At 50.0% G+C, this 17,624-nt stretch overlaps 8 protein-coding genes across 8 annotated transcripts; 1 reads left to right on the plus strand and 7 right to left on the minus strand.

The window, feature by feature from the left end:
• Positions 1–839: 839 nt before the first annotated feature.
• Positions 840–1,147, minus strand: VTN00DRAFT_3839 (uncharacterized protein; the record flags this gene model as incomplete). Its single annotated transcript, XM_069430200.1, has 2 exons — positions 840–1,021; positions 1,117–1,147. 2 exons carry the CDS (start codon positions 1,145–1,147, stop codon positions 840–842), a joined length of 213 nt encoding a protein of 70 aa, XP_069289360.1.
• A 93-nt stretch (positions 1,148–1,240) lies between these two features.
• On the minus strand, positions 1,241–3,105 carry VTN00DRAFT_3840 (uncharacterized protein; the record flags this gene model as incomplete). The annotated part of the gene is made up of 5 exons (XM_069430202.1): positions 1,241–1,317; positions 1,378–1,847; positions 1,903–2,673; positions 2,752–2,968; positions 3,051–3,105. The coding sequence occupies 5 exons, from the start codon at positions 3,103–3,105 to the stop codon at positions 1,241–1,243; spliced, it is 1,590 nt and encodes a 529-aa protein (XP_069289361.1).
• A 1,664-nt stretch (positions 3,106–4,769) lies between these two features.
• On the plus strand, positions 4,770–5,744 carry VTN00DRAFT_3841 (uncharacterized protein; the record flags this gene model as incomplete). Its single annotated transcript, XM_069430203.1, has 3 exons — positions 4,770–5,033; positions 5,101–5,304; positions 5,385–5,744. 3 exons carry the CDS (start codon positions 4,770–4,772, stop codon positions 5,742–5,744), a joined length of 828 nt encoding a protein of 275 aa, XP_069289362.1.
• A 772-nt stretch (positions 5,745–6,516) lies between these two features.
• VTN00DRAFT_3842 (uncharacterized protein) lies at positions 6,517–7,069 on the minus strand (the record flags this gene model as incomplete). The annotated part of the gene is made up of 2 exons (XM_069430204.1): positions 6,517–6,738; positions 7,010–7,069. The coding sequence occupies 2 exons, from the start codon at positions 7,067–7,069 to the stop codon at positions 6,517–6,519; spliced, it is 282 nt and encodes a 93-aa protein (XP_069289363.1).
• A 3,220-nt stretch (positions 7,070–10,289) lies between these two features.
• VTN00DRAFT_3843 (uncharacterized protein) lies at positions 10,290–10,553 on the minus strand (the record flags this gene model as incomplete). Its single annotated transcript, XM_069430205.1, has 1 exon — positions 10,290–10,553. The coding sequence occupies one exon, from the start codon at positions 10,551–10,553 to the stop codon at positions 10,290–10,292; it is 264 nt and encodes an 87-aa protein (XP_069289364.1).
• Positions 10,554–12,543: 1,990 nt separating this feature from the next.
• On the minus strand, positions 12,544–13,492 carry VTN00DRAFT_3844 (uncharacterized protein; the record flags this gene model as incomplete). Its single annotated transcript, XM_069430206.1, has 5 exons — positions 12,544–12,751; positions 12,850–12,906; positions 13,047–13,202; positions 13,347–13,384; positions 13,487–13,492. 5 exons carry the CDS (start codon positions 13,490–13,492, stop codon positions 12,544–12,546), a joined length of 465 nt encoding a protein of 154 aa, XP_069289365.1.
• Positions 13,493–14,038: 546 nt separating this feature from the next.
• On the minus strand, positions 14,039–15,151 carry VTN00DRAFT_3845 (uncharacterized protein; the record flags this gene model as incomplete). The annotated part of the gene is made up of 5 exons (XM_069430207.1): positions 14,039–14,182; positions 14,287–14,406; positions 14,635–14,700; positions 14,825–14,939; positions 15,117–15,151. The coding sequence occupies 5 exons, from the start codon at positions 15,149–15,151 to the stop codon at positions 14,039–14,041; spliced, it is 480 nt and encodes a 159-aa protein (XP_069289366.1).
• A 369-nt stretch (positions 15,152–15,520) lies between these two features.
• VTN00DRAFT_3846 (uncharacterized protein) lies at positions 15,521–17,527 on the minus strand (the record flags this gene model as incomplete). The annotated part of the gene is made up of 3 exons (XM_069430208.1): positions 15,521–16,480; positions 16,532–16,825; positions 16,877–17,527. 3 exons carry the CDS (start codon positions 17,525–17,527, stop codon positions 15,521–15,523), a joined length of 1,905 nt encoding a protein of 634 aa, XP_069289367.1.
• Positions 17,528–17,624: the final 97 nt, after the last annotated feature.

Consider the following 17,624-nt stretch of genomic DNA (forward strand, 5'->3'; position numbering starts at 1 on the left):
AAGATCACACGAGAGACAAGTGGAGACTGGCGTCTTAAAGGTGTAGATCTTTGAGAGACGATGAAGGCAATGTGTTAAGATAGACGCGTCAGACAGGTCTAAGGAAAGCAGAGAAATGTTTAGATAGAGGACAGACGCGTAGCAGAGGCGTGGACTCCTAAATACAAGGAGACGAAGATAGCCAGCCTCGCAAGACGTGTAGATCTCTGAATCGATGAAGGAAGAGAGATGAAGAGAGACAAACCAGATCGGTCTGAAACAGGTATAGTGATGTTTGGAAAACCGATAAATGCGTAGCCAGTTCAGTTTCCAAAACACAGAGAGGAAGGCAATCACAGACAGCCGCGAAGACTCGTTTCCTCAATGGGATACAGATCTCTCTCGAATCAAAGATGATTGGTAAAGAAAAGCTCTGTAGGGCTCGCCTTATGATTGGACAATTGATACGAGACAAGCGCGGGTAATGAGATGCTTTGGAAGTCGACAGCAGTAGAAAAACGTGCAGCGCGACCAAGCAAATTGAGTGGTATGGAGGTGAGTAAGAAGATGGTGAGCTAGAGAGAAAATGGGAGCAAAGATATGCGCGCGGATGAGGATCGTGAATGGTGAGAAGTGACGGAGTTAGAAGGGTGGAGATGGTGAAGGAGGATGAGAGGTGAAGGGGGAGAGGGAGGTAAACAACGCGAGTCAGGCTCCATCAAGAGAAGCCATCGTGCGAAGCTCTGGAGTCTTCCTGGAATGGAAATGGAGACAGCGGGCGAGGCAGAGGTACCTCTGGAGCTTCGGCGGAGCGCTGGGAGCTAGGTTCCTTGCCCTCAGCACCCGTCGCGAACTGGAGTTTACGGGGAAAGAAAGCCTGGAAGCGCCGGAGGAACCGCGCTGTCGCAGATCTCGCCGCGCGCCAGCGGGTCACGTGCCGCGCGCTCCCCCGCGCTCCAGCCCCAGTCGCCGCGCCAAAGCTCGTGCCAGCTGATGACAGCTGCAAGGGGCACCGAACCACCGCTGCAGACGATAAACCCGGCTAGAAACCGATAGTCGTAGGTACATACAGTGGGAATGGCATGGTCACCCTTCATTCCGCTGGCACAATTGGTACAATTTCAATTTTCAACATACACAGGTGAATCTGACTTTCCGCAATGGACATGATGATATCGATACAAGAAATACGCAGAATCCTAAGTCGTCTTATCCGGCCAGCCAGCTGGAGCCAGACCTGACAAGCTTCGTCATAACCCGATCACTCTACATCCCGCACACCGAGACCCAGAAACTCGAACAACAAGGGGCTTCCTTCCATGACTAGCCATGAGATCCCTGGGAAAGTTCATGAGTGTCCGCGGGCGGATCAGTTGTGATGGTACAGATGTCACTTACCAGAATATACGATAAGCTTCGTCACAACCTCCACGTCGTACCGCACGCGGGGTTTTGTGATCCTAGAAAACATGTCCTTCTCATCCGGTCCCTCCAGTCCATAATCAGGCCCTGCAGGTGGGGAGGGCGTTTTCCCTGTGGACGTTACGTCGGGACTATAACGTGGCGTTCCGGTTCCCATCATATGTTCATATTCGTCCCACTTAGACTGTGCTTTGTGGTCTGCTTCGGCAGCAGGCGACGCCCTGTTTACGCTTACACTAGGACTCCGTCTCCGGTCGGAGGAGACGCTCTCGCGTCTGCGTTTCTCACGGTACGCCAGGGTCTCGTAGGCATCTGCTTCTGACTGGGGGCCGATGGATATAGCCCGCCGTCTGGGATGGCGAATGGAAGTAAGAATCGAGGGTATCTCAGAAACGTTCGGAAGCACGTCATCATCCTTGAGGCGGCCGGGAATCTTCTTATATTCACTGCGTGGAACGAGTCAGCTTGTGAATGAGGCAGTCACTCAACGGTGAAACTTACGATGCCTTGGTGAAGAACCTCCTGGGGAAAATGAGTCCAACTTTTTCCAGAACCCGGAAAATCGGCGGGAGAACTCGCAGAAGAGACGGCTTCATGACCTCTCGCCAAGCAAAGATGGCCAACACCCCAACCACGATGCGCAGGATAGTCTTGAACCAACCGATACTTTCTAGCCGGTAAGGGATAGTAGCAGGAGTCGGTTCCGTCGACGCAAAGCTTGTCTGCGCATAGTGCCAATACGCAGTCTCAGCGCCAAGCGCCACCCCGGCGAAAGCCACGCTATCATCGAAGCAAGGACAGTCATCTGCTGGCTCGGGGTGGATCCGAACTAGGGTAAGGATGATCAAGACGACAATAGCCACCTCCTTCATCGAACCCGAAAGTATCCATTGGTCATACATCTCGCCATAGGCATACTGTAACAACCCGATAATGGCTCCAAGAATGCTGCCAACGATGACGTCTAAAAATCCATGCATACCGCAGTATAAGCGGCCAAATACGATAGAGATGGCATAGATATACATAACTCCTTGGAGCAGAAGGTTCGTGACAGGGCTAACGGTCGTATCGGACGAATTGAGAAGGACGAGAACGTAGACGGCAACGGAGACCGCATTTGTGGAATGAGTGGAAGGGAAGCCGTACTCCAAAGCGGCAGAACCGGACATGGTGATACGTTGTAAGGGAGGCGACAACGGTCGAGGAAGACATAGCAGGTCTTTGAGGAATCCGCTGAAGAAGACGCCAGAAGCTAATATGTGTATGAGTCTGGCAATCACGGATTGTCAACCTATCATGTTCCCCTTCAAATAGTGCATCTATACCATCAGCTGGTTTAGAACCTACCCACGACCCAGACTAGTATGTCCGCACCAGAAAAGAATCGGCAAGAACACCATGAAAAAAGTATGGGTGCCCAGATTGGCGGTGAACGCGAAATAGGAATCGAAGGACGGTGTGCGTATCTTCTCCTGGAGCCACGCAAGGTACGGAGTCTCGTACCGGACCAGGGGAAGGAGTTTCTGTCGAGGCCAGTACCGCCATGCGGGCAGCTTGTTCTGGTCTATTCGCAGCGGCCGAGTCAGCAAATACACCTATCTAGCGAATTGAAAAAGGAGCAGGGCGCAGAAATTTCATATCCATACAGTGATTCAGACTCCTCAGCCCGGCATCGGGCCGTCCGTTTCCCTCCTTAGCCATGCTGACGCGACCGTACTATTCGTCGGAATGCTGCTCTCTCCGCCCTCCATAGAAGCTCCGTCATCCGACTTCCTTTGTCGCGGTCGACAGCGTTTTAACACATTTGAACGCGGATCGGAGACCTTTAGGAGGAGAGAATGGAAGAAAGAAAAAGGAGAACCGGGCGCGGGCCGAGGATTTTCAGGAGGTCTCGATAAAGCGCTGATAGAGGCCAAGATGTGAGCTTCCCGCGCTCGTGCACTACGCTTGGCCCGCGGCTTGGAACGTGGCAGGGTCCTGCTTAGTCAACACCGCCTTTGGATGTTAAGTTAACTAACTATTCGGTGCAAACTCATGACATTCGACACGACGCTTATTAATGGGATGCGAATAAAAGGTCTATTCAATATATAGTAATGTCATCTAATATGATAAGCTAGGATTTAGTTCAATTGGGTCTGTGAAAATGTCGTGTTCTCCCGTACCTCTCCTGTATGGACTGTGTTATATTTTTCGTGGGGCAACTCCGGGGAAAAGTGCGCGAGCCTGAGGATGAGACCGCACAAGGTTAGAAGCAGTGTGGCTACATATATATGGCGACAACATGGACAGGAAATACCTCATGGGGTATAGATTTTGTTTATAATTCCAGATACTAATGCAAAGTACTGACTCTACCTATCCTTCTTTGAAACCCTGCAATTCCTTGGTTGACTTGCTCTACAGGAGTTTTGTAAAACCCCGCAGGTAAAGCTCGCTGAGGTTCAACAGCGCGCTCTGAACGTCAAAACATCCCAACAGCCACCTAAAGGCACGTGGCAAACCGTGGTGCTGCAATTGAAGCTTTTACAATCCAGGAGAGCGGGTAAGCAAGGTTGATGGAATGTTATATATACTGCCACGAGCGTCGTCCGCGTGGCATAAAAGCATGGCCGCACAACGTCCAGCAGCTGCGGAACGCCAGAAAGAAATTGACTACGGTGGATATCAGCTTAGACTGACTGCAGAAGGCCTGGGTCTCGAACCTCGCTGGAGCAAAATCCTCTAGAATATGCATGTATACATGCATGTATGTGTCTTTGTCACTACAACGGTAGATGCGGGCGACGTTCTTTGTTATCGTCGGGGTAGCACGTCTAGCGCCGGAACGTCATAACCTCCTGGATGCTGGCCAACCGGGTCCCTTTTCCGGCCTTTTTTTTTGCAGGGACAACTCATCATTCTCAGCCAGCCATGCTAAAAATAATCGCATCCTGGCCGGCAGAGTCGCTGCCCAGGGCATCGCGCTGGCCGGTGCGCTCAGATCGACCCGCTCATCTCCGGGCGCACGTCCCGTTGCCATGGCAGCTCTACCACGGGTAAACACGCAACTCCGGTTTCATATCAGCTCTTCCATAGATCGCCGTATCCTCCACAAATACTCTTGCTAAGATCGGGGTCCCTCTGCTCTCCCTCCATCGCTGGGGTTGTTTCCGTCTTCTTTATTTTCCTTCTCTCTGTCTCAGAATCGGTACGGCTTGTATCTCGTTCTCGAACACCGCAAGCAAATCGGCGGTCTAGAAGTCAAATCCCACTAAGTCCGATTTTCGGTTACTCAATCCACTGCTGAATCATACAAGTACCCTTCCACCCTTGATTGCCATCGATTCCGTTGCGTTTGCGGGAGAGACCTCAGGCTTACCACCATGTCTGCCAATGTGCAACGCCATTCGTCAGTGGGCATGCCCCCGACCTCGAGCTCGTCGCGTCGATCCCGCAATCGCAGCCAGAGCATGAGAATCAGCAACGGAACAATGAGCACAGACACAAGCATATCGACGGGGAGGATGTCAGCAGCCACGAATATCACTCAGCCGCCGGCATACTCGAAGAAATTTGTCGTGGTGGGAGATGGTGGATGCGGCAAGACATGTCTGCTCATCAGTTACTCGCAAGGCTACTTCCCAGAGGTATGTCCTGTCCTAAATCATAAGACGCTGTGGAGCAGGATCTTAACCTTACACTTTATTATAATAGAAATACGTTCCAACCGTCTTCGAAAACTACATTACTCAGACAATCCACGGCCCTTCTGGCAAGACCGTGGAACTTGCACTCTGGGATACTGCCGGCCAGGAAGAATACGACCGACTGCGGCCGCTCTCCTACCCTGAAACAGATCTTCTCTTCGTCTGCTTTGCCATTGACTGCCCCGTCTCCCTCGAGAACGTAATGGACAAAGTAAGTTAGACTCCTACTAGCGTTCCAGATTTTCCATATCCAGCGAATGTGACCCATCCTAACCGTTGGCACTTGTACAGTGGTACCCGGAAGTACTCCACTTCTGTCCCACCACCCCCCTGATCCTTGTTGGTCTCAAATCAGACCTCCGCACAAAGCGTACCTGCATCGAGTTGCTCAAGACCCAAGGCCTCACCCCCGTCACGCCGGAGCAAGGAAAGGCGGTGGCCCAGCGCATGGGCGCCACGTACATCGAGTGCAGCAGCAAGGAGATGCGCGGTGTGGACGAGGTGTTTGAGCTTGCAGTCAACACGGCTGTCAGTGCAGAGGAAGAAGGAGAGGAGTTCAACGGTCGTAGCAGCGGCTTCGGCGGCAGCAGCACTGGCGGAGGCGGTGGTGGAAAGAAGAAGACCAAGAAGCGCAACTGCAAGATCCTGTAGATCATCTTTCTTGGTTTTTTCTTTATGTCGCTTGGCTTTTTTTGATTTCAGTCCCATGACCCCGGTTATGTCGAATAAGCCTGGTTGCTTCTTCGACCCGCCACACGCCTCTCCTTTTCTGTTTTCCGCATGTGAAATGTTTGATGCAAGCTGGATATGGACATTTTCTCCTTTTGAATCGTGAGTCCCACTGAGGGCTCTACTCAGCTCCTTTTTGACTTGTCTCTGGTTTGGCTTGGTTTGTCTGCTTGTTTTGTTTTTTTCCGGCCGTTATACTGCTATACTCGTTTTTTTCTTCCTGAACATTATGCTCGAGAGGTCATTTGTTTTTTATGCGCCCCACGTATTTCCTTGTTAATTATCTATTTTTGACTTTTTTTCTTGTTGACCCCGTCTTTTTTTCGTCGTGTTTCCTTTTCCCTCCTTTCTCATGTTACATCACACGAAATCCGGACCAAGTGGCGGACATCATGCATGCATGGATAGGTGTTCATGGCGCAGGAAAACACTAACACTTAACACGAACGTGTAATTAAATGTCAATGAAGGTTCTGATTTTGATGGTCGAGCCATGGATGAGATTGATGTGATGTGGCGTGGTCATGATATTATGGGTTCGAATCGAAGAAGTTTTTCCTTTCTGCCTGTGTCCGTGTCCATGTAATTGATGAGTTGATTTCGTGAAGGTCCTGGTATCCGAGCACCAATACTAAAAGAGGGCACAAAAAAGAAAAGGGAAGGAAATAGAGTAATGTCATAAGAAGAGGTCAGATCAGATCAGATCAAAACAGCGAGATCCACCCTCGTCCTTGACCATGGTTGTATCTCCCTCTTCTTGTTCGTCCTTGATGTGACTCTGCTCCTCATGCTCCCCTTCTTCTTGTCCTTGTCCCTCCTCCTGCTGCTTCTCGCCACTCTCGTTTTCGTCCTCCCGACCCATGAAGTTCTCGAATTGGGACCATAGCGCTTCGACGGAGCTGAATTCGTTGCCGACCTGTCGACAGTACAGAGGATGTGTTAGTTTGTGTCTTGCATTGCGTATGATGTGCGTAGATAATATGGGCGGTGGGTGGAATGTGCATGTGCATGTGCATGTGTTTATTGCTTGGTTAGTTCGCTAGCAAAGAAAAAAGCGGGATGGGGCAGCGGATGGATGGATGGTCTAATGCATATGATATGATATGATTTAGTGTGATGCAACGCGACAATGACACGTGAGGCATCAGAACAGAATAGCGGGGAAGGAGGTGGGGAAAGGGACTTACAGCGATGATGGACTCGAGGTTCCGGTTCAGACGGTTGATGTTTTGGAGGACTTGTTCCATGCCCTAGACGACGAAAAGATAAGAGGGTTAGAATTCTGTGCTCTGCTCCAGGGAGAAGAGAGCAAGCAATATGTTCGTATCTTGAACTTGTCTTGATTCGAGGGAGAGAATGAGAAATGAGAAATGTTAATTGACAATTGGGAATCATGATCACCGCTGCATAGGCAGCATATGATGCAAGAAAGGAAAAGGGATGATATTAACTGATCAACGAAGCAGAGTCGCAGAATGAATGAATGTCAGGGATGCCAAGGATGTCCATCACAAACTTCGATACCTGAATCGGGAAATGCAAAGGCGCCGCATGCATGCATATATATGTGCTTTTTCATGCACATAGCATACGATCGGCACCAAATCAAATAATGAACAATAGATGAAAAATCAAATCGGATAATCCAAGAAAGCAACAGTAAGAGGAAGAAACCACACATAGAGTTAGAAGAAAAGAAGCAAGTAAGCAATCCCAAAACCATCAATAACTCCCCAGGCTCAGATCAGATCAGACCAAACCAACACAACACAAGACAACAAATGACACATATAACACACAGACAGAAAACAAAAATAAACTGCTTCAATTGCTAGACAATAGACATATCAGATAAACAAAAGGTACTACTCACCACCGCAATTTCCCTAACCAGCTCCTCCCTCTGCTGCTCAAACACCGTCGGCGTTGCCGTCCTTCCCGCCTCGGGCCCGGCCCCCGCTGACATCGATGAGGACATCATTATTATCAATCAATCGATCAATCAGTCGAATCTCGACCAGTTGATTTGATTTGATTGGACTGGATCCAATCAATTCAATTGATAACGTTTCCGGCCGGCTGACTGCCCAGGCTAGGTAACGTACAGTTCCTAGGGAGGTATAGTACTTAGCTACTAAACCCCGCTGACTGACAGACTGACTGACTTGATTCAATTTCAGACTGAGACCAGACCAGAAGTCAGACCGAGACGTTTGGGTTAAGCCTAAGCCTAAGCGCCTAGGTAGGTTAGGTTAGTAACTCCGTACATAAGACCTAAGTAAATTGGGGTATCTGCAGCCGACCTCAACTGGAAGGAATGGAATCGATTCGATTGGATTGGATCACGTTTCCGAATGATAACAATCCAAATTCAGACTTTTTCGAAAGTTTCAGACTTTCAGTGGAGGTTGGTTGGAGGTTCAACCGTTCAATCCTTCCTTCGGACTTGGCTCGGATAGTTTTAGTTAAAGCTGCACTGCAGGTCCCTCAGTCTCTGAATGGAGGCTGGAGAGGAAGAAAGAAAAGTGGATGGATGGGACTTGAAACGAAAAGAGTTTCAATTTCGTCCAATCTTGGGAGGGATCTGGAGGTCGGCTGTGTGTATCGGGAGACTCTTTTTAGGTAGGTACCTTAGGTACTGCGTACTTTCACTAGCGCAGCTGTGGAAAGGTTGTAGTGTAGTGCAAAGTCGCGACTCGAGATTCCAAGTATGAAGATAATAAACGGAACAGGTTTGGTGATAGCAGCAAAATTAACAACCCATAGACACAGTGCAGTACACCTGGTCCTCCTAAGCTAGGGATAGGGATCTACCTCGGAGGCTGACTGAACGCGCTGAACGGCTAAAACCCAGGCTAGGAGTATCTCAGTCTGCATAGAATTAGAATCTATCGATACGGTGCAGCGCGGTGCGCGTTTGCTGTCCCCACTAGTGGGAATCCGCGCATGTTGGCTGACTAAGCGGATGCCAACATGTGAAAAGTCTAAAAAAAAGTCAAAAAACGTTGTGCACTTGATCTTGATGAAGTCTTCTGTAACTCTTCATTTATGTCTGCTTCTTTTAAGAGATCTGTCATTGACATATTAGATAAAGGGTTAAGAAAGCTTTACTAAAGCTACAAATTCCTTGTCTTCAGTAGTAGTTCCGCTCAGGCGGAGATATCTCCCATCCCCGAAGTCCAACGGAATACCCCTTCCGCGGACCGACGATTACGGAGCAATCCGTACGGTACAGCCCAACAGTAAACTGAGTCACTGCCAGTGCCAGATGGCCCCAGACAGCCAAGATGCACCGGTCAAAGCTTTTTCAACGACCATCAAGTTTCGGCCCTGCACTCCGAAACAAGTTTAGCCATTTTAGCTAGATCTGTTGCAGATCGAATCTGGCAAATCTGCGGATTGGTTGTGGTGCCCTCATGGACGTGTGTCGATCAGTGTGGGCACATTCGGGTTCTCCTGCCAGTCTGTCTTTTCAGCTACCTCTGCAGTACCCGTACAGCGTGGACCACGGACTGGAACAGCGGGACTTGGAGAGGGGTAACTCCTATTATCCCTTGGAGTTTTATCTGTCCGACGGCAGATTTTCACGGTATGTGGATGTCCCTTTATTAGGCTTCGGGAGTAACCTTGACGGGTTCCAAATTTTAATAGTAGCTCAGCGGCCGGGCTTTCCTAGCGGCGCTGGTCGGGAGGAGTTAGTACTGTGTGGTACTCGCGAGCCTCGTGTTCGGTCGAAGATTTCTGTGCCTCGTGACTCGTCAGCCGAAAAGGGGTATCTAAATCCGAACAGTCTGAGCTCAGCACTGTATCGGTCGAAATCCAGCAATAAGCTTTTCATGGACACAGAGGACGACAGACCAGAGGCAATGGTTCGCTTATAGGAAGTATGCACCAGAGATCAAAATTTGAGAAATTTCAACTTCTTTTATAGGCTCCGATCGCCATATTAAACTCCACGACCATCATCACTAGTCCCTGTGGCAATACAAGCTCGTCAAGTGCACCAAAATCTGTACACCCTCCCACACGGGTCCCTTTCTCATTGCAGAACGCTCAATCCAAAAATCCAGAACCAAAAACCTAACAATCGATTCTGTAAAGTGACCAAGAGTCACACAGGGGTATCAAAGGAGCGCCTAACGAGGTAAACCGATCGTTTTGCCGGTCGTAAAGGAGGATCGTATACATGTATCCAACGTGTCCTGTATCGTCTACACGTCGATGTCTCGAAGGAAGGTTACGTCTCGTAACACCATCTTCGTACGTGAAATGAAGCCATCCATCTTCTAGAAACACTCGAACAGCAAGGTAAAGAGAAGAAGAGAATAATGGCTGCCGTCTATCGTCGTCTGTGAGACCACCCTGCTATCCGTGCCTGGCCGGATAGTTTTTGTCTCTTGTGGCTGCAAAACAGTAATAATACCTGGGTATCATAAGGTTTTCGGCGAAAAGAAGAGGGCCGCGCGGTCATCGCCCTACCAAGATGAACCTCCTGCTGAACCTCTTCAATCGCGGAGAGGGAGGTGATATCTGCACGTCCCTGTCGGAGCGGTCTTTATTATCTATGCTGCTGTTGCTCTGGCTCGACGACTGGGTCGACGAGCGCGATCGGCTGACGGTGGCTTCGTGGTCGGCCAGCACGTCCTCGAGCCTGACGTCCGAGTCGGAGATTCTGGGGTGGTCCGCCTCGAAGTCGAGGATCTCGATGAATCTAGAGGCTGTGTCGGGCATCTTTGTCGTCTCGACGTTCGCCAGAAATATAGAAGGCAGCGAGTGTATTTGAGAGAAATTTCTCTGGTGGGTAGGGAGGTGGTGCGATTTATGTGGAAGAGATGGGAGGCGCGTTTTGATCAGCGCTGTGTGATGTATTCCTGCGTACACACGACCGATAGGGCTGGATGCGAGGTTTCAGAAACGAAGAACGAGAGATCAGCTGAGAGCGACTGTGACGCAGGTACTAAGCGACAGGAAGGGCCGTATATAGCGGAGCGATGCCTCTGGACATAATTTCCAATTGTCCTGAACGGCAGTTGATAGTAGTGATCGAGGACATGGGGGGAAGCAGAAATACGGAGAGCTCACGAGGGCGAGAGGGGGGGGGGGGGGGAATAGGAGGAGGGCTCTTTCTATATGTAAGACCCTGGACTTAGTCCCTGAGCCAGGGTGCGCCCCATAATGGATCCTTCCGTACAGACCTAGTCTGGAGGTGAACAACTGAAAGGTGGGGAGGGCAGAAGACCGGGAGGGATAAGCAGGGCCCGCGCCCTTGTCTTTTTTTGGACAGACTATGGTGAAGCTTGGGACTGGCGTTCGGGATCTTGGCCTCAAATAGTAGGGAATTACTAACTCTACCGTACGCAAGCGTGCCAGAATCGTCCAAGGAGTCGGCGCCTGACAACCTGACAACCTTCCCTCCAAGGGATCCAGTGAGATTGTGGGGTCTGATCGGCTGATGGTCCGCAGGGACGGCAGGGTGGCCCGTGGGCTGTGGACTCGAGCTTGCGTACCCGGACATACGCCAGCCGGGGGCAAGGGCTCCACAGTCTAACGGCGCGAAGGTCAGACATCGACTCTGATGCCCTGATGTATCCAGTGGCGCCGGTCGCTGCCACTCACACGCGGCAGCTTCTGTGTCGGACACTTCTTATGACGTTGGTGCGATTCATATGAAGCCCTCACAGTACCAAGCATCTCCGTTTGTGCGCTGCGAATGGGGATTACAGTCCTCCGTACATGGTACAGATGACAGGTTGCGGCATAACAGGTTATGGATGTCTGAAGAGCATCCAACGCCAAGCTGCCAGCTATTCTTAGAAATTTTTTTTTGCCATCTTCTCTTGTTTCGACGACTCCTGGGGGATCTATGTACAGGACTGTGGTACTTGACAGATAGCTGATCCTGATCGACCCTATCTATGCTCAAAACACTTTGCAGGGAATAGTATATGGAGCCAGTTAGCCACGGGCCACAGTTGCCTTCGCTGCAAGTCAACACCGATGTACAAGGATCGTCTACCAATTCATGCAGACATTTCCGTCCTGGATGAACGGTTCATGTAATGGATGATTTATCCTCTGTCCATTTGCTGCAGATAAGCCGCCCTTCTGACAGCACGCCAGGTCTGTATGGACATACCAACACGGGCGTTTTTTCCCTTCCCGCTTCACTTCGCGCCCTCGCACCCCCTCATCTTTTCTGCCTGAGCGCTGCACAGCCCGCATGCCACCTGGGCATAATACCAGTGAGGTGCTGCATCAGGCCGTATCAGGCTCTCAGACGAACCCACAGAGGAAAAACTCTGACTTCATCGTGCACCCCAGGTGTGCCTCAGGATTTCTCTTATTGGCCTGCCGATAAACTACGCTACATGCATGCCATCCATCATGCAAAGTGATGCTCTATGATTCCTTCTGGACGATGTTGGAGTACTCCAGCATCGATGTGCTCGGCTCGCACATGGTACGAGTCACGTGGTATGCACATGAACATACATGGCCAATTTAGGTTATTGGTCTGGACTCCTATGAGATGGCAAGTGCGGGATGGCAGTAGCGAGGTGATCGTTCGATGCTAACCGTGGGTTGAATTATGACTATGGAGTTAAAGTGATATGACATGGCTGAGACATATATAAGCTGCAGTGGTGAAGAACCGTTGGTCGGTCCGATGCAGCTAGCTGAGACTGACAAGCTTGCAGCTAAACCATCATATATGTGAGTTTCAACAAGGCATGGAGCACACTGGTCCGTAGTTCAACAGGATGAGGAGCGCCTCCGCCAAGTCAGCTGCTGCCGTCTGAAATCTCATATGAGTCCGCGCAGACTTGAGAGCTCCACAGAGCTCGATTTCCCTTTTTTTTTTCCCAAAAGCTATCACACAAAATGCCTCGTCGCGTAAGGTTTGGGGAGGTTGAGCCTCTGCGAGATCTCTTTTGTAATATTTCCCAGTTTATTGAAACTCCCGTGATTTCGAACGTCATAGGTATCGCAATCCCCTTGCGCTCCATTGGCACCGTTCTATTTTAACCCCATATCCGTCATCTCCACGGCGTCTGCGCCTCCCATCCAGAGGATGTTGTTACACCTATATCATCCAGAGTCAGCATGCTATTTTCGTAACAGTCATGGATAGAGGAGCGAAAATCTGAAGGCTCCAGAGATCTCATAATCCACCACTGATCGACAGACGGTCACGAAAACCAAGAATAGAATAGAAAGACGCACCTTATCAGCACGAGACCAAGACTCCCGGTGTTCTTTCCGTCGATGAACTCCTCAGTATCTCTCAGCAGAACGTTCATGTACGAGTCAATGCTCTCCAGCTTGCCCCGGTACTCCGTCTGGCCCCACTTGAGGCGGATGATGAGCTCGGTGCCGACTCTGCAGGATAGAACCAAATGTTAGAACAAATCCTTTCATCCCAAGTATTCCATGTGATAGAAAGAGGATTTGATAATTGCTGGAGTTGCGTGTAGAGTAACCGATGGGAGTCCGGATAGCGGAGTTACGGATAGGGAGGCGTACCTAGCCTGCAGGAAAGGCCGAGGGTTCACGGGTTGGAACTATAGACAGCAAATGTCAGTTTTTGATATCATAAACAACATCGGAAATGAAGGTGTCTCCCTTCTTCGACGATGGGACGGCAGGTCGGGGGTAAGACGTACACTCATCGTGACACGCTCCTATCGTCTATCGTCCGGATATCAAACGGGAAAAAGGGGCGCACGGCACAAGGAAGATAGGAATCAAAGCGGCCAGCTATACAGGAGCTCACTGTGGGTGCGTTCAGGTCGATTCGTCCTGGCTGGAGAGTCTGGGGAAAGGCCGCGAGGTTCGGATTCGCGAAAATGTGATGATGCTGGTCTCGAAATTCGACGGGGCGGGCCAATCAGCGATCGAGTTGAGTCACCGCCCCAAGGCATCAATGTCTATCTGCCTCCTACATGGGCATCTTTTGAGCTGCAAGGTTGAAGAAATTTGCATATCATTTCCTATGACAGCGGGCATCATTTTATGCTGTATGCCTGAGTCCACGGAATTAACATACACCAGCATTCCCTTTGCTCGTAGCTCATCACTCCCATTAACCAATCAATCAATACAGTACACAAGGCCGGTAGCAATCCGCTACCGAAAGCTTGGGCCGAATGGCTCTTTTTTTGTTGATAGCACACCTACTCCGTACACCAACGCTCCGGAAACAACAATATGGAGAGTTAAGCTCTGCGAATGTCGAACTTCACGTCCCTAACGCTGACTTCCTCGCCTGCCTTCTCATCATAATCGTACCACTCCCCCTCGGACAAGTCGACGCTGGTGAACGGAGTCGAGGACTCCACTCCTTTGGCTTCCCACTCTCCCTGTAGTCGATCACGTCGTCAGAGTCTGTAAAATAGGGGGAAACATGTTGACTTTTGATGTTGACTTTGGAGACTAAAGCAAAAGATCTGCATGTAGAACTTACGTCTGCCTTGAACTCCGTAAACTCCAGACCACGGCAGTCAATGTCGATGATCTTCTGCTCTGACTTGCCTTCAGCCTCGTAGGTGTTGGGACCTGCTGTCACAGAAGCGGAATGAGTTTTCTAGTATTCAAGATAAGAGTCAGTGTCGCTCATTCAATGGGATGCATTGAAGTTTAGAGTCTGTCTCCCAGTTTTGAGGATCCACAGTAGGAAGTAAAAAAAAAGAAAAGAAAAGAAAAGCGAGACGGAACACAATCTCATGGATATAAGAGGGTAAAGGACAAAAAGCACGGAAGTAACAGAAGAAAAAGGAGGCACTAAAAGCCCATAGAAAAGCAAATTACGAACCTGGCAAAGCTTGCACTTCCACACGAAGTTTGCCTCCCCGCGGCTACCCGGGATCTCATGCTGCTCCTAAACCGCGCATCATCGAGTCAGCAACTATCTGATAAGCACATTTCCCCAGTATCATAACACACAGGGAGAAATAGTTGCAGATGCGTCGGGGTGAAATAGACTGAAGAAAGCGGGCACTTACAAAGCGATTGAAACTGACCCAATTCGGGTGCGTCTCCCGGCAGGACGTGCATTGCACCTTGAAAGTGTAGAAGTAGGGGTTCTCGGGCGTGTCCTTGGGACGGAGCTCGGTCACCCTATACCGCGTTTATAAAATGTTAGTTAGTAAGGTGAAGGGGGGGGGGGGGGGAGCTATCAAGGTGCTCATGTCAATCGCCGGCTGCGGGGAAGCGAATCGAGCTGCTTCGATGCATCTTAAGAATTTTGGATGCTTCGGAGTGCTCGGCTCCCTGAAAATGGCGAAAAGTACTTACCCTGCGAGATCTGCAGAAAGAACCAGAGATAGCATCGTGTTGGGTTGGATGTGCTTATTTTGTTTTGGTCGGCGACTCGATCACTGCGGGGTGGGTTTGGAGTTTGAATGGGCTCCGCGGCCGTATCACTGTACTTCCTAAAGTGGCCATGTGGGGTTCGGAACGCAGGATAGATTTGCATCGAAATCCATGGTGCTCGGCAACAGCCAGTACTTTCTTTCTAGAATCTGCCTAAATAGTACAGAAACTCTAAAGGCTCTTGTCAATAAAAGAATTTTGTTCTTTGTCATATATAGCTAAAATGCTATCTCCGCTAAATAAACAAGACATTGAGGTACAAACAATTGAAGAAACACGTATCCGAGGATATAATCCAACGCATCATACATGTAATCACGATGACCTCAAAGATGACTCTGCTGCGAATTCTGGCCAAGCGGTTTTGTTGAGAAAGAGCCGAAATACTCATTCAACGCATCTACTGTCCCGCTCCCTTCCACGAGCTGAATGGTACAAGCAACATGACTGTCGGGTCGTGTAACCACAACTCCTCCCTTCTCGGGGTCGAAGCCAAGCTTCTCATGTGCCGCGTACTTCGCATTTGGTACCCTGACATCTGGAATGTCATCAGCGTAGAGGTGATGGCGGTAGGCCCTCAAAACAGGTGGTATGGCCTGCAGGTCGATGCCATTTTTGTCGGACGCATATATCACGGAGATTGTAAATAGTTTTGAGTGTGGGTTGTGCCGCTCAAAGAATGTCACGTCGGCGAAATCGGGTCTTCGGTACACAGAGCAGAACGACCGCTCCTTTTCAAGGTTCGCTCCAAAGTCCGTGATCGCCTTCCTGGTCCGCGATTGTATACCGGCAAAGATGAAGATTCGGAAAGAGCCATTAGCAGGAACCTCCTGTTCTAAGTGCACGAAATTCGAATCGGAGAGTCTCGTCACTGTAGAAGGAGTAAAAGCTCGTCCTGGAGTCAATTTCACTCCAGGTACACTAAACAGCGGTGACTTCGCCGGGTGGTCTGGGCTCCAGTTAAAAATGTTTGGATCGTATGCAACGCCATAACCACTGGTGAACTCGCAGGAAGACTTGAAAGTCTTCACAAACTCATCCTCTTCCCCAGTGTTTCCGTTATGGGTGCTGGCAGACCCCACTTCGTCAGCTGACGGAGGGCGCTTCGAGAAGAGCGCAGCATATTTAGCGTCAAAGTTTAGGAGGTTCTCTGCGATCTGCTTTCGCTCGGTTTCATACGTTGTCAGGATAGATCTGGCGGCAAGCCCGGACTCCACGAGGTGGACTTTCCAGGCGAAATTCAATGCGTCGTGAAACGCGGTATTCATTCCTTGGCCAGCTTTGGGCTTTAGAAGTGTCAGCATAAGCAAGGGGACCAATATAGGATAGACACGTACGCTGTGGGTGTGGCAAGCATCACCACCCATGAATACTCGATGATCCAAGGTATACTTCTCAGCAATTCCCTGTCCTATCGGGTAGACAGAGTACCACTCTACGCGATCCCATTCAATGTAGTATGGACGGAGGATCTTCTTAGCGGTGTTCTGTATCTCTTCGACCGTAGCTGTTTTCCTTGGATTCCAGTCCGGATCCGTCGAAGAAGCGATCTGAACATAGAGTCGGACCATGTTCTCTTCACGGGGAATGACCATAATCGAGCCGCTAGCTGAATGAATAGTGCACTTGGTCTACACAACCGCGTCAGAATGTGTTGGCAGAGAGTCGAGCTCATGTCTTACCTGAATATCGGGGAAGTCTGTCCGCACGACACCGTCCATGACACCCCACACGTGCGCGATCGGATCCTTATGGTGGATCTTAATGCCAAGCTGCTCCCTGACAAAGCTTCTCGCACCTTCACCACTGAACAAGTACTTGGACCGCACCGTTTCGATGACGTTCGTGTCGAGGTTCTTGAGCTTCACCTCAACAGGATATGTCTCGTCTTTACCGTCATTCTTGAAGCCAACAATGGTCCAGGGTCGAAGGACCGTTGTACCGGCCTTTTTCATCTCGTTCAAGAACATTCGTTCGATCTTTCCTTGGTGTACTAGTGCCGTAAAGGGGTATCTCGTGTCGATGAAGCGAGGGCAGCTGGGCCAGCTACCAGTGCGGTGGATACCTTTTCCACCGGGCTGAGGATCCCAAAAGGCGACATCATAGACCTTTGCAGGCTCATATGCCATCAATTGGCGTTTCAGACCGAGATTTCTGAGAATCTCGATGGAACGAGGCTGGATGCCATCTGCGCGACCCGTCGCAGTCGGTACAGGACGATTGTCAATGTGCTTGACCTTATAGCCCCATCTGGACAGGCACAGAGACAGGAGAAGTCCAACGGGACCAGCGCCGACAATGACTATATCATAGGTCTCCCCCGAGGTCGCCATGTCGGCTGTGTTCTAATAGCGATAGATGGCAAAAAAGAAATACAAGAATTGGAGATCTGATACAGGAAAATACAAGATAGAGCAAAGAAAAAAGGGT

Source organism: Thermoascus crustaceus (genome assembly GCF_041956765.1).
Source record: "Thermoascus crustaceus strain CBS 181.67 unplaced genomic scaffold VTN00scaffold_2, whole genome shotgun sequence".
NCBI classification, from domain to species: domain Eukaryota; kingdom Fungi; phylum Ascomycota; class Eurotiomycetes; order Eurotiales; family Thermoascaceae; genus Thermoascus; species Thermoascus crustaceus.